This window comes from Hyperolius riggenbachi, chromosome 6 (assembly GCF_040937935.1).
Source record: "Hyperolius riggenbachi isolate aHypRig1 chromosome 6, aHypRig1.pri, whole genome shotgun sequence".
Lineage (NCBI taxonomy): Eukaryota > Metazoa > Chordata > Amphibia > Anura > Hyperoliidae > Hyperolius > Hyperolius riggenbachi.
Genome location: NC_090651.1, coordinates 20342415 through 20355497, shown reverse-complemented (window position 1 = coordinate 20355497; position 13083 = coordinate 20342415). Strand labels below are relative to the sequence as shown.

General features: G+C 45.8%; 1 protein-coding gene across 3 annotated transcripts in view; it reads left to right on the top strand.

The window, feature by feature from the left end:
- CC2D1B (coiled-coil and C2 domain containing 1B) overlaps nt 1-9442 on the top strand; it is an 81639-nt gene extending 72197 nt beyond the window's left edge. For all 3 annotated transcript variants that reach the window (XM_068238965.1, XM_068238964.1, XM_068238966.1), the window contains 2 exons: nt 2836-2964; nt 7857-9442. In XM_068238965.1, coding sequence (XP_068095066.1) covers nt 2836-2964; nt 7857-7859 — 132 coding nt within the window. In that variant the 3' untranslated portion in view covers nt 7860-9442. The remainder of the gene's footprint in view (nt 1-2835; nt 2965-7856) is intronic.
- Nucleotides 9443-13083: the final 3641 nt, after the last annotated feature.

The following is a 13083-nucleotide window of genomic DNA, read 5'->3' as shown; positions in this document are numbered from 1 at the left end:
AAATTTAAATCGAAATCGTGATCACCAAGCTGACAATTTCTGAATCGTCAAAGTGGCAATTTCCGTGATTACGTTATTTTCACATGGGGAAGTTTGAAGAAGCGGCTTCAAACTTCCCCCAAGACCCAGCATGTGCGGCCTGCAGCATCAGCAGTGTTGGAAATACCTTGTGACAGGAGTCAAACGCTTTCTGTCCTCTCTCGTCATCTCTTGTGCACGGCATACTTCCTGGTTCCTGTATGTCACATGACATACAGGAAGTATGCCGTGCATTAGAGCCTGCAGGAGGCGAAGTGGATAGACGGGCATCGCTGGAGTCGTGTTGGAAGGTATGTCCAGCAGTGCTGCAGCTTGGGGGACAGGGGGCACAGAGAGAGAGAGGAGGACAGAGGGGCACAGATAGGGAACAATGCATGATTTGAAGTAAGTCGTGAATCAAATCGAAATCGTGATTTCGGACAGAAATCGCTCAATTCAATTTTTCCCCAAAATCGTTCAGGCCTACCGTATGCTTTCCTTGACTGCGCAGACGCAAGTCCCAAACTTTGCACCTGCACAGTTCACTCCTTGCTCTGTACTGCTCAGAGAGATGTACAGGTCGACTGCAAAGGAGCAGGTGGGGTGGGGGGACCCTGACAACAACGAGCAGTGGCAGCAGTGTCAGTAAACGGTAATCTAGCCCACCATGGGCTTTATTTAACACTTAATATGGTTCAGGGTTACTTTTAAGTGAACCAGAGACAAAGCACCCTCCTGTATTTTACCATATAGATCAGTGGGAACATTGGAGAAAACACCTACCCTGCTCTGTTTCATCCTTCACTGCGCAGCCTGCTTGTTATCAGCCCTGATAAAATCCCTGACTGAGCATTCAGTCTGGCTTTGCTCAGGAATCATTATAGCTGAGTCATTATATCAGAGCCAGAAGGGGGCAGGCTTGGGCTTGAAAAGTCATCAGAAGACAGGCTCAGCTATAATGATTCAGCTATGATTCCTGAGCAAAGCCAGACTGAATGCTCAGCCTGGGATTTTATCAGGGCTGATAACAAGCAGGCTGAGCAGTGACGGATGAAACAGAGAGCAAGGTCTCTGGTTCACTTTAAGTTTATTTTCCAGGCATGATACAGAACTGTATCAGATTCCCATTCCTTAAACTCCAACCCCCTCCCCCCCCCCCCTCCATCCCTGCGAGTGGGTGGCGGGGGGGACATGAAACTCACCTAGATCAATTATTCCCGCGTCGGGTCATGCCAGCATATATGCTGGCAGCTAGCTTGTAATAGGCTGGCACGTCCCGAAATCACGACGTGGGAATCTTTGACTGAGTTGAGTTTCAAGTCCCCCGCTGCCCGCTTGCAACTCTACAGGGAGAAAGGGGGGAGGAGAGAAATCTGGCCGCCTGTCGGCAGGCCAGAGTAACAGCGCACCATCCCGCAGGCTGTAGTTTGCCCAGCGCTGCTCTAGCCCCATGTGGGCTCCCTCGCCATTCAGTCCGACCACTCCGTTGTCCCGTTCTCTGCTCAGATAAATTGGCCAATGACACTGCACTGCGCATGTGCTGCCCGGCCACATGCGCGCTCCCCGTCATGCGCCTACACCAGTCTGCTCCACTGCGCATGCCTGTTGCCCCAGTCACAGCAAATGTATTGAACCTGAGAACAGGACGACGGAGCAGCCAAGGAGGAAAGCAAGGGAGCCCACGGCCATCGGGACTAGAGGAAGCCCCAGATAAGTATAAATGATGCATCACATACAGTCCCAGGTACACTTTCAGTGTGGTTCTGCTCATGCCGATTAAAAAGTTTTGGCACCAAGTAGTAAGCTATGCCACAACCCACCTACTAAATTCTCTGCCATTCACACCAGGCTGGGCACTTTTTGGCACTCTGACACAATTTAAATTAAAACTATATCACATATTCCTTATGGACTGGATAGAGATGTTTTTGCAAAAAGACACCCACATTAAAGCTTCATTGAAGTGCGGGAAAGCTTTATAGACACACTTGCATCTCCCATAAAAAAAAAAAAAATTATTAAAGAGAAGCGGTGACCATGAATTGAACTCCATCCCAATCAGTAGCTGATACCCCCTTTCCCAGGAGAAATCTTTTCCTTTTCACAAACGGATCACAGGGGGGTCTGTATGGCTGATATTGTGGTGAAATCCCTCCCACAGAAAACTGGTCCTGGCAGTTTCCTGTCTGTGAACCTCGTTGCATTGTGGGAAATAGCGGTTTCCAACTGCAAAAAAAAGCAAGCAACATCTCCTTCCACTGACTTTACCCGCCAGCAGTAAAAATGTCACCATATGATAAATGTCAGAATGTATATGAGGGAGAGGAAAGCTTTTACAAGGGGCAAACACTGACTAATTCATTTATACATAATTATTGTAAAAATGAAGCACTTTTTTATTACATTATTTATTACATTATTTTCACTGGAGTTCCTCTTTAAATCGTTTTCGGTACCACCGTAGTTCCTTTTGACTAGACAAACCCTTGATGCCTCCTTGGGTGCCCACCTCCTCCTTCTTAACGGATGAGTGTAGTATGAAAAGAAATGTCTGGCCTTGGAAATATACTGCATGTAATATGTTCAAGTTACATTATTGAAAAAATGCTAAATTGACACATGTATTTCTGGTGCTGAACTGTGGAGATTCCTTATGTATAACTCTGAGGAGAATCATTGCCAATGCCTTATGTTGTTAGTTTATGTATTGCTTTCCTTCAGAAATCAAAAATGTTTGAAACCAAATTGTATGAATACAACGCATATTTGGCCCCAACACTCCAGTATGCAACCCCCAACCCAATCTGTGTGTTTCAGGTGTATGATGGAAGGAAACCGACTGGAGGGAAACTTGAGGTAAAAGTGAGGCTTCGAGAGCCTCTGAACGGCCAGGACCTGCAGACAGTGACAGAGAAGTGGCTGGTGATGGACCCGGTGACCAGGAAGGTACTGGCAATAAATGGAACAAGAAGATTAAACAAAAAATTACATCTTTTTACATTATACCTCTAACAGCAGGGGCGGACATACCATGAAACCACCGGAATCATGTGATTCAGGAGATAAAATCTAGGGAGCAGCATTTGGACAAACTGTTTGGGCCACCTAGTGCCTGCCTCCTCTCCACTCTCCCGCCTGTCTTCCTGGCACACACACAACCCACCTCATCCACGCATCCCCAAATCCCCATCCTCGTTCAACCCGTGGCACCTGCCACGACCAATCAGACGGCGCTGCTGTCACTAGACTGGCCAATCCTAGCCGCCCACTGCTCCGTTTGCTTACCGGTGCCGATGGACTCATGGGTATGACCATGGCACTGTTATTGGACCAATCACTGCACTCAGTCAGTAACGATGACAATTTGATACAGTGGTTTGCAAAAGTATTCGGCCCCCTTGAAGTTTTCCACATTTTGTCATATTACTGCCACAAACATGAATCAATTTTATTGGAATTCCACGTGAAAGACCAATACAAAGTGGTGTACACGTGAGACGTGGAATGAAAATCATACAGGATTCCAAACATAAAAAAAATAACTGCAAAGTGGGGTGTGCGTAATTATTCAGCCCCCTGAGTCAATACTTTGTAGAACCACCTTTTGCTGCAATTACAGCTGCCAGTCTTTTAGGGTATGTCTCTATCAGCTTTGCACATCTAGAGACTGAAATCCTTGCCCATTCTTCTTTGCAAAACAGCTCCAGCTCAGTCAAATTAGATGGACAGCATTTGTGAACAGCAGTTTTCAGATCTTGCCACAGATTCTCGATTGGATTTAGATCTGGAGTTTGACTGGGCCATCCTAACACATGGATATGTTTTGTTTTAAACCATTCCATTGTTGCCCTGGCTTTATGTTTAGGGTTGTTGTCCTGCTGGAAGGTGAACCTCCGCCCCAGTCTCAAGTCTTTTGCAGACGCCAAGAGGTTTTCTTCCAAGATTGCCCTGTATATGGCTCCATCCATCTTCCTATCAACTCTGGCCAGCTTCCTTGTCCCTGCTGAAGAGAAGCACCCCCAAAGCATGATGCTGCCACCACCATATTTGACAGTGGGGATGGTGTGTTCAGAGTGATGTGCAGTGTTAGTTTTCCGCCACACATAGCGTGTTCCATTTTGGTCTCATCTGACCAGAGCACCTTCTTCCACATGGTTGCTGTGTCCCCCACATGGCTTGTGGCAAACTGCAAACGGGACTTCTTATGTTTTCTTCTTGCCACTCTTCCATAAAGGCCAACTGTGTGCAGTGCATGACTAATAGTTGTCCTATGGACAGATTCCCCCACCTGAGCTGTAGATCTCTGCAGCTCGTCCAGAGTCACCATGGGCCTCTTGATTGCATTTCTGATCAGCGCTCTCCTTGTTCGGCCTGTGAGTTTAGGTGGACGGCCTTGCCTTGGTAGGTTTACAGTTGTGCCATACTCCTTCCATTTCTGAATGATCGCATGAACAGTGCTCCATGAGATGTGTAAGGCTTTGGAAATCTTTTGTAGCCTAAGCCTGCTTTAAATTTCTCAATAACTTTATCCCTGACCTGTCTGGTGTGTTCTTTGGACTTCATGGTGTTGTTGCTCCCAATATTCTCTTAGACAACCTCTGAGGTCGTCACAGAGCAGCTGTATTTGTACTGACATTAGATTACACACAGGTGCACTCTATTTAGTCATTAGCACTCATCAGACAATGTCTATGGGCAACTGACTGCATTTAGACCAAAGGGGGCCGAATAATTACGCACACCCCACTTTGCAGTTATTTATTTGTAAAAAATGTTTGGAATTGTGTGATTTACGTTCCACTTTTCACGTGTACACCACTTTGTATGGGTTTTTTTCGTGGAATTCCAATAAAATTGATTCAGGTTTGTGGCAGTAATATGACAAAATGTGGAAAACTTCAAGGGGGCCGAATACTTTTGCAAACCACTGTAGGTCACTGCTACTGATCGAGTGCAGGGATTGGCCCATTGATGGTGCCGTGGTCCCGTCCGGGAGACTATCAGCACCAGTTAGCTAAAGGTGCAGCTGCTGCATCCTCCAAAGTTTGCTGCAGGCAGCAGAAAGTCTAAACCCGGCCCCCTGTCTAACAGTCTAATCTTATCCCCTAAAAACCACTATACCCTATACTGGTGCACTGGGCAGGCATAATAGAATAAAATCTCAAACTTGGGGGTCAAACCGTTTGATACAGATTATAACAAAACACAAACAAGTGAACAGAATTATAATAAATAATAATGGCAGTATTTGTATAGCGCCTTTCTCCTGTCGGACTCAAAGCGCTTGCGAGGCAGCCACTAGAGCGCACTCAGTAGGCAGTAGCAGTGTTAGGGAGTCTTGCCCAAAGAACTCCTTACTGAATTACTGGCTTACTGAACAGGCAGAGCCGAGATTCGAACCCAGGTCTCCTGTGTCAGAGGCAGAGCCCTTAACCAGTACACCATCCAGCCACAGCTGGATAAAGAGGCAATGTGAGGACCTACGTCTTTGATATGTGAATTATTAAAGCAACATTAGTACAGTTTACAAATGGTCAACAAACCGATATCAATAAATATGGAGATTAGAAAGAACAATGACATTCAGGGCAATTCCTAATCAATCACTTTGCGGCATATTCCGATCCAAATAAAAATGACGGCCGGAGTAATAAATCCATAAATCTCATGTTTTATTATTTATGGGGACAATTGCGATTCATATATAGGGATGATCAAAGAGAGGCATACTTCTGAAATTATGCAAATTTTTATGCAAATATATGCAGATTGGAAATGGACCAATCAAGGTTTAAATTGATTGGTCCATTTTGAAACTGCATAAATTTGCATCAACTCGGAATAATTTGCAAAAAAAATAGACAAGGCTATGACAGTTTACAACTCGACCTATAAGAATAGGGATTATTCTTATAGGTTGAGTTGTAAAATGTAATAGCCTTGTCTATTTTGTTTTTTTTTAGATCAAGAATATAATGAAGGTGGTGTATTATTATTGATTTATAAAGCGCCAACATATTCCATGGTGCTGTACGAAGTAAGAAACAAACATGGGGTACATAATAATACAGATAATGGTATACACCAAATATAGACACTGCTAATCCATTTTTAAAAATAAATATTTTCTCTAATAATACAGTATATGAACAGAGGTTATTATCTCCGTATAAACCAGGCATGGGAAAACTTGGCCCTCCAGCTGCTGAGGAACTACAAGTCCCACAATGCATTGCAGGAGTCTGACAGCCACAGACTCATAAAGGCAAATGCATTGTGGGATTTGTAGTTCCTTAAAGAGAACCCGAGGTGGGTTTGAAGAATATTATCTGCATACAGAGGCTGGATCTGTCTATACAGCCCAGCCTCTGTTGCTATCCCAAACCCCCCTAAGGTCCCCCTGCACTCTGCAATCCCTCATAAATCACAGCCGCGCTGCTGACAAACAGCTTGTCAGAGCTGGCTGTGTTTATCTCTATAGTGTCAGTCTGCTGCTCTCCCCGCCTCCTGCAGAACTCCAGTCCCCGCCTGCATCCCTTCCCTCCCTGCTGATTGGAGGGAAGGGATGGGGGCAGGGACCGGAGCTATGCAGGAGGCGGGGGAGCAGCTGAGACTGACACTACAGATGTAAACACAACCTCACAGCACGGCTGTGATTTATGAGGGATTGCAGAGTGCAGGGGGACCTTAGTGGGGTTTGGGATAGCAACAGAGGCTGGGCTGTATAGGCAGATCCAGCCTCTGTATGCAGATAACATTCTTTAAACACACCTCGGGTTCTCTTTAACAGCTGGAGGGCCAAATTTGCCCATGCCTGGTATAAACCCATTAGTAAACTTTTAGGATTGTCAGTATTTTTCCAATGTGAAAAACAAACTAAGAATTAACTGTAAAGTAAACCAGAGACCATAGACTAGAAAGAATCAATACTTACCCGGGGCTTCCTCCAGCACCATAAGCACGTGTGAGGTCCTGACTGACGCGCGTGAGCCAGTTACTGGGGCTGATCGCGGTTGAACGGCAGACCGCAAGAGGATGGTGAGGGACTCGCACGTGCTTATGGGGCTGGAGGAAGCCCTGGGTAAGTATCGATTCTTAATAGTCTATGGTCTCTGGTACACTTTAAGGCGCTGTACAGGTATTAATTTACATGTGCACACTAACAATACCTACATGTTTCTCCAGGAAAAGGGCTTTGTCAGGGGAAATTATAACATTGTGCTTAACTAAATGTAAATCAAAATACCCCCCACCAACACATTAATAACAGATCACATGATTTGTAGCAGCCTCCCCCATCAGAGCCAACTGAGCTGCGGCTTATACATTCCCCAGTGTCCATCTCCCCTTTACTACTCCTCCCCATCGTTATAGACCATGCAGGTTCATGGCCCCATCATCAGAACATAGACCCAGCTGGTAGGAGTACAAGTGAAATTGCCGCCGGGAGACTTGGGCGCAGGATACAGTCGATATACGGCTTGCCCTGCTCCTGGACAAGTCCTGGCGGTGTTAATTACTATTCCCCCTCCAGGTCCACATGGATGGTGGAAATTGATGTAATTCGGCTTTCAGCTATTGCTGGTGGACGAATTACACTGTTTTATAAGTAACTAAAGTTACTGTGTGCCGTAATTCCTATTGCGGTCTATGGTGGCGCCGCCTGTGCTCAAATCTCATGCACTGGATACAACGTGTTTGGCTGGTAAGGCTGAGAACAGCGGCTAGGATATCTTTTCTCACAGCATATTCTATAGCTCCACCTCTTTCCTACTTAGATTTATATAGTACGTAGGTGAGGCGGTGATGGTAACATGTTTCTCCTGTCTCCCCTCTAGTGAGATGGCTGCAGAAAGAGGACGGCTTTATGTACCATGAAGACGCTGCCTTCACACACCCTTATCTGCCCGCTGCCTCCCGTGCGGCCCGCTGGCCAGGGAAGTAGCTGCATACCAAAGGATCTCCCGCAGCGTTTAAAGGCCCGAGATAAAGCGCCGTCACCACTGAGACATCCCGTCACGATATTGGTGCAGAGCGCCTGCGATCTGCACAACCTCTGTGGCCTCCGACTGCGCTGACCGCTACACCTTACTAACAGTATAACCTGGCGTCACCGCTATGTAATCTCTGGCTTTATATGTGCTGAATGTAAACCAGGATCTGTCTTCACCATTGTCAGAGACCAGAGGACAAGCGTGACAGGACATTCAGAATGTACTGCAACCGAACTTCAAGCTGCTGCCGCCGCCGCCGCTCATTTGTGCTGCCCCTCATTGGCAAGCGGAGTCCCACAATGCATTGCAGCATCGCTTGCCAGCGGAGTTCCCGATGGTGGATTTGCTTCTGGTGCTGAAATAACACTGATTGCTCCAAACCTGCACTGCAAAAGCATATCGTGTGTTTCCTAGCCGATGTTTAACCAGGTTACAGGTTAACGATCTGCGACTGATCAGGTCAGGGTTGTGCTGTTGAAAAAAAAGGCTGCTATGTGGAGGTATGATGTTGAAGTCGTGTGTGTTTGTTCCCAACCCCTCCCCCCCCCCCCCCCCCCCGCCCTCCCATCATTCTCGCTTACTATGGTCACCGCTCACCTAGATTCTTCACCCTAAGTTCAGTCACTCTAAGGTTAGTCAATTTCGGGCTCGACTCCGCCTTTCTGGCAAAGTGTAACACGATAAGGGCCGGTAAGCAGAGAAGCGTTTGGCATCAGTTCCCATTAGGTAAATGCATAGCATTTTGAGCCCAGGAGGGGGACACGGAAGCACCGTGCTTAGACTATCCTGGATGACTGGATTGAGCGTGGCAACGTGAACAGCCGGTACCATTCATTTCAATGGACAGCGCTTAAAGGACAACTAAAGTGAGAAGAAATTGGAGGCTGTCATATTTATTTCCTTTTAAACAATACTAGTTGCCTGGCAGCCCTGCTGATCTATTTTGCCGCAGTAGTGTCTGAATCACACCAGAAGCAAGCATGTAGCTAATCTTGTCAGTTCTGACGATAATGTCAGAAACACCTGATCTGCTGCATGCTTCTTCAGGGGCTGTATCTAAAAGTAGTAAAGGCAGAGGATCGGCAGGCTAGCCAGGCAACTGGTATTGTTTAAAGGATACCCGAACTGACATGTGACATGAGATAGACATGTATGTACAGTGCCTAGCACACTAATAACTATGTTGTGTTCCTTTTTTTCTTTCTCTGCCTGGAAGAGTTAAATGTCAGGTATGTAAGTGGCTGACTCAGACAGGAAGTGACTACAGTGTGACCCTCACTGATAAGAAATTCCAACTATAAAACACTTTCCTAGCAGAAAATGGCTTCTCAGAGCAAGAAAGGGGTAAAAAGGGGAATTTCTTATCAGTGAGGGTCAAAATGTAGCACTTCCTGTCTGAGTCAGGACTGAGTCAGCCACTTACATACCTGATATTTAACTCTTTCAGGCAGAGAAAGAAAAAAAGGAACACAGCCTAGTTATTTGTGTGCTGGGCACTGTACATACACATGTCTATCACATCATGTCACATGTCAGTTCGGGTATCCTTTAAAAAGCAGGTAGCCGCCATATCCCTCTCGCTTTAGTTGTCATTTAAACAATGAACGCCAAGCCCTGCAATTAATGCCAGCGCAACGCCCGTGTAAAATGCTGTGGGGATGAGAGGATTGTCATACCAGGTGACAGTCTCATGTCTGTGGGCACATAAAGGCACCAGTCATTTTAAAGAAATACTAGCAATCTAGACAAAGAGTTGCCTGCCGTATAATAAATTGGGGGGGGGGGGCTTTAAGCCTACGCTAAATACAATGCAGGGACATGTGTACAGGTAAGAATATAACATCCACAGCAATAAGCATGGCAACAGTAATATCACACTACAGTAGAACCTCGCTTATCTAGAACTCCCCAAGCTACCAGCAAGACATCCCGACCTTGTAAGACGCACAAAGCTATTTTTACAGTACAGCGTCCAGTAAATAAACTGTTACATTCTTTGTCTACGCTTCTTTTTAGTTACTATGTTTCAGCGTTAATACAGAGTTTATGGTGTGGGTATAGTGTGGGGTATAATACAGAAATCGTTAAGCTTATTTTTAATAGAACTAATCATGCAATTAGAAACTACATTTATTGAGCCAATACCAGTGCTGGGTAACGGAGATTCTGCTGTACTTTTATTGGTTAACATGGAGAAACGCACAAAAATGATGAACTTTACAAGTGCAAAAAGGAGGTCAGAACTCTGCTGGTGGGAAATAAGGTCTCTGCCACACTACAGTGCTTTTGTGACTCCCATTTAGCACGGCCGTAGTGAGCATGGGTGAGTTTTTGGTCCTCGTCTGTGCAATAGCACAAAGCCACTTTTTCCTCTGCGCACGACCAGTTTCGCGCTACATTGATGGAAGCACGGCTGAGAGGGTCCAGGGCACCTAGAGGCTTCCCACTGCTTAGATTTACTTTAACAGTGGTTACTTCTGATAGGTTTACTTAACCTAGTTTCATATTAGCCAATCAGATGCCGTTTCTGGCTGGTTCTGATTGGCCCATTTCCAAGCTGCATACATTCTTAACACCAACCGGAATTATTACCACCTCACTGACCTTCTGTACTGATCTGGACTGTCAGCTGCCATCAGACTGTGCACAGATTGTGAGATAGATAATCACTTCTGTGAATCTAGGTTAGGATTATTTTTGTTCCCTTAGAGGATCTGTAACCGAGGACTGAACTTCATCCCAGTCTGTAGCTGATGCCCCCTTTCTTTACTTTTTCTCAAATAGATTACCAGGGAGGGTCTATACGACCGATATTGTGGTGAAACCCCTCCCACAGTGTGATGTCATGACCGTGGTCCTGACAGTTTCCTGTCTGTGAACCTCGTTGCATTGTGGGAAATAATGGCTTTTTTCCAACTGCCAAGCAAGCAGTACCTCCCTCCGTGCATAGAACTCTCTGTAACAAATATTCCGTACAGATCACCTGGCAGAGCTAAAGATGTCACCACCAGGGATACATTTCAGAATGGCAGAGGAAAGATTTTATAATGAGAAAACAATTGACCAAATACTCTATATATGATTATTGTAAAAAAAAAATAAGCAATTTTGTTAATTGTTTTCTCTAGAGTTCCTCTTTAAAACATTTTACATTCGCAGTGAAAAACCTGCTATAGTGAATGCATGGAATGCAGCATATATAAAACGCAGAGAATGCCAGAACCGTCAGCAGATGGCGCCAGCAACAAAATACATGTTATACAGACTTGCTGCAGGCTGATGATGGGTTACATTTGTCAGAAAGGAGGTGATGGGAGGAAAAGATTATTCCAGCAACACTGACAATTCTCTGAGGATCTCTCTGACTGTTCCAAAGTATGTCATCGACCCATTATCGATCAAAATCCTCCAGAATGCATTCCAGCACCCTCCATAGACATTTTCCAACATGTCAGATCTAGTAGGTTTCCATTTGACTCCTGTGTCGCAGCCGGCTGTGTTTAGCTCACTACTGTCAGTCTCGCCGCTCCCCCGCCTCCTGAATCGCTCCGGTCCCCGCCCACGTCCCTTCCCTCGCCGCTGATTGGAGGGAAGAGAGGTGGGCGGGGACCGGAGTGATGCAGGAGGTGGTGGAGCGGCGAGACTGACAGTAGTGAGCTAAACACAGCCGTGTAGCGCGGCTGTGTTTTATGGGGTCTGTCTGAGCGCAGGGGTGTCTTTGGAGGAAACTAACTAGCAACAGAGGCTGGGCTCTATAGACAGACCCAGCCTCTATATATGGAATGCGGTGGAAGAACCCCACCTCGGGTTCTCTTTAAGGTCTAAAGATGCTCATTATCAATTCAATTTCACGAATGATCGACCATCCAATCATTGGAACTGATCGCCCGCGCCAACCAAAGGAGGGGAAAATGATAAGCAATCTGATCAGACTGGAAGAATAGTTCCAAAATTCGGATTGAGGGAACAATCAATGGAGCGATTGTTCGTGGTTGATCGGCACCACTAGCCGTACCCAATCGATCATATGGTTGAACATGCGAGAGATTGTACAATTAATGGGCATCTCTGCAGCACAAAACCTCTTCCTGGTAACACGTTTACCACACTAGCTGCTGATTGGTCACAGCTCCACCCCCAGTTACTTTGGACTGAATGGAGTTGGCAGGATCCACCAGCCCTTTCGCACAGGAACTTTGCAGGTGAGTAACGCGCGGTCGCCCAATCACTTTCACTTGACTGAATTTTCAGTGTTGGGTGGAGTAATCCTTTAACTCCTGGAGAAAGGAGAGTGGAGCCCTGTATGATTCTCCTGGCAGGGGGAGGTCTATCTTCCTCCTTCCCCTGTAAGTGCCTTTAACTCATGGAGTCCCCAGACTCCAGGTCACTTAGTTCAGTCACTCCTGTCCCGAGCTTCTGCTTTGTGCGTTCTGTGTGCCTTCCCCTTAGAGACGGGCCGTATCTGTCCAGTAATAAAGAGATGCCAGTCCTGCACATTGAGCCTGGTGGCTGCAGTGTTAGGGTTAATATGTTACCCCTCCCCCCCTCCCGCTATAGAGTTTGTGCCATGTGGAATGAGTCGGTGTTTGGACTGTTAGAGGAGGCCGTTGTTTAATTTATTACCTTTCTGGCTGTATGACACGGAACTGTACTTACTGTATACTAAAATAAATTTGAATGGGACACCTTTCCTATTTGTGTGTATAGAGTGATTTTTATATTAAAAAAACATTTCAAAGGTGGTTGTAACATTCAAAAATACAAAATTGCCAAAAAATATTTGACCCAAATATATAGAAGTAAACACAGGTTTCCTAAAATAGGTCTGTACTGTATACGCCCCCAATTTTTTCACCTGGTCTGAGTGCCTTTGCCTAACTGCAGAAACATTGCAGTGCTAGCAGGATTGTGGAAACTTTTTTTTTTTCTTAGCTACAGTGTCAGGGCTAGTTGTAGCGATTTGCTAATCACTGGCGATCAGCACAATGCTGCTGCTAATGTTGCATGTATATAAGCTGTCTGTACCACCAGATTGCAAACTAACAGGATGTAAACCTGACGAAGGCTGCAA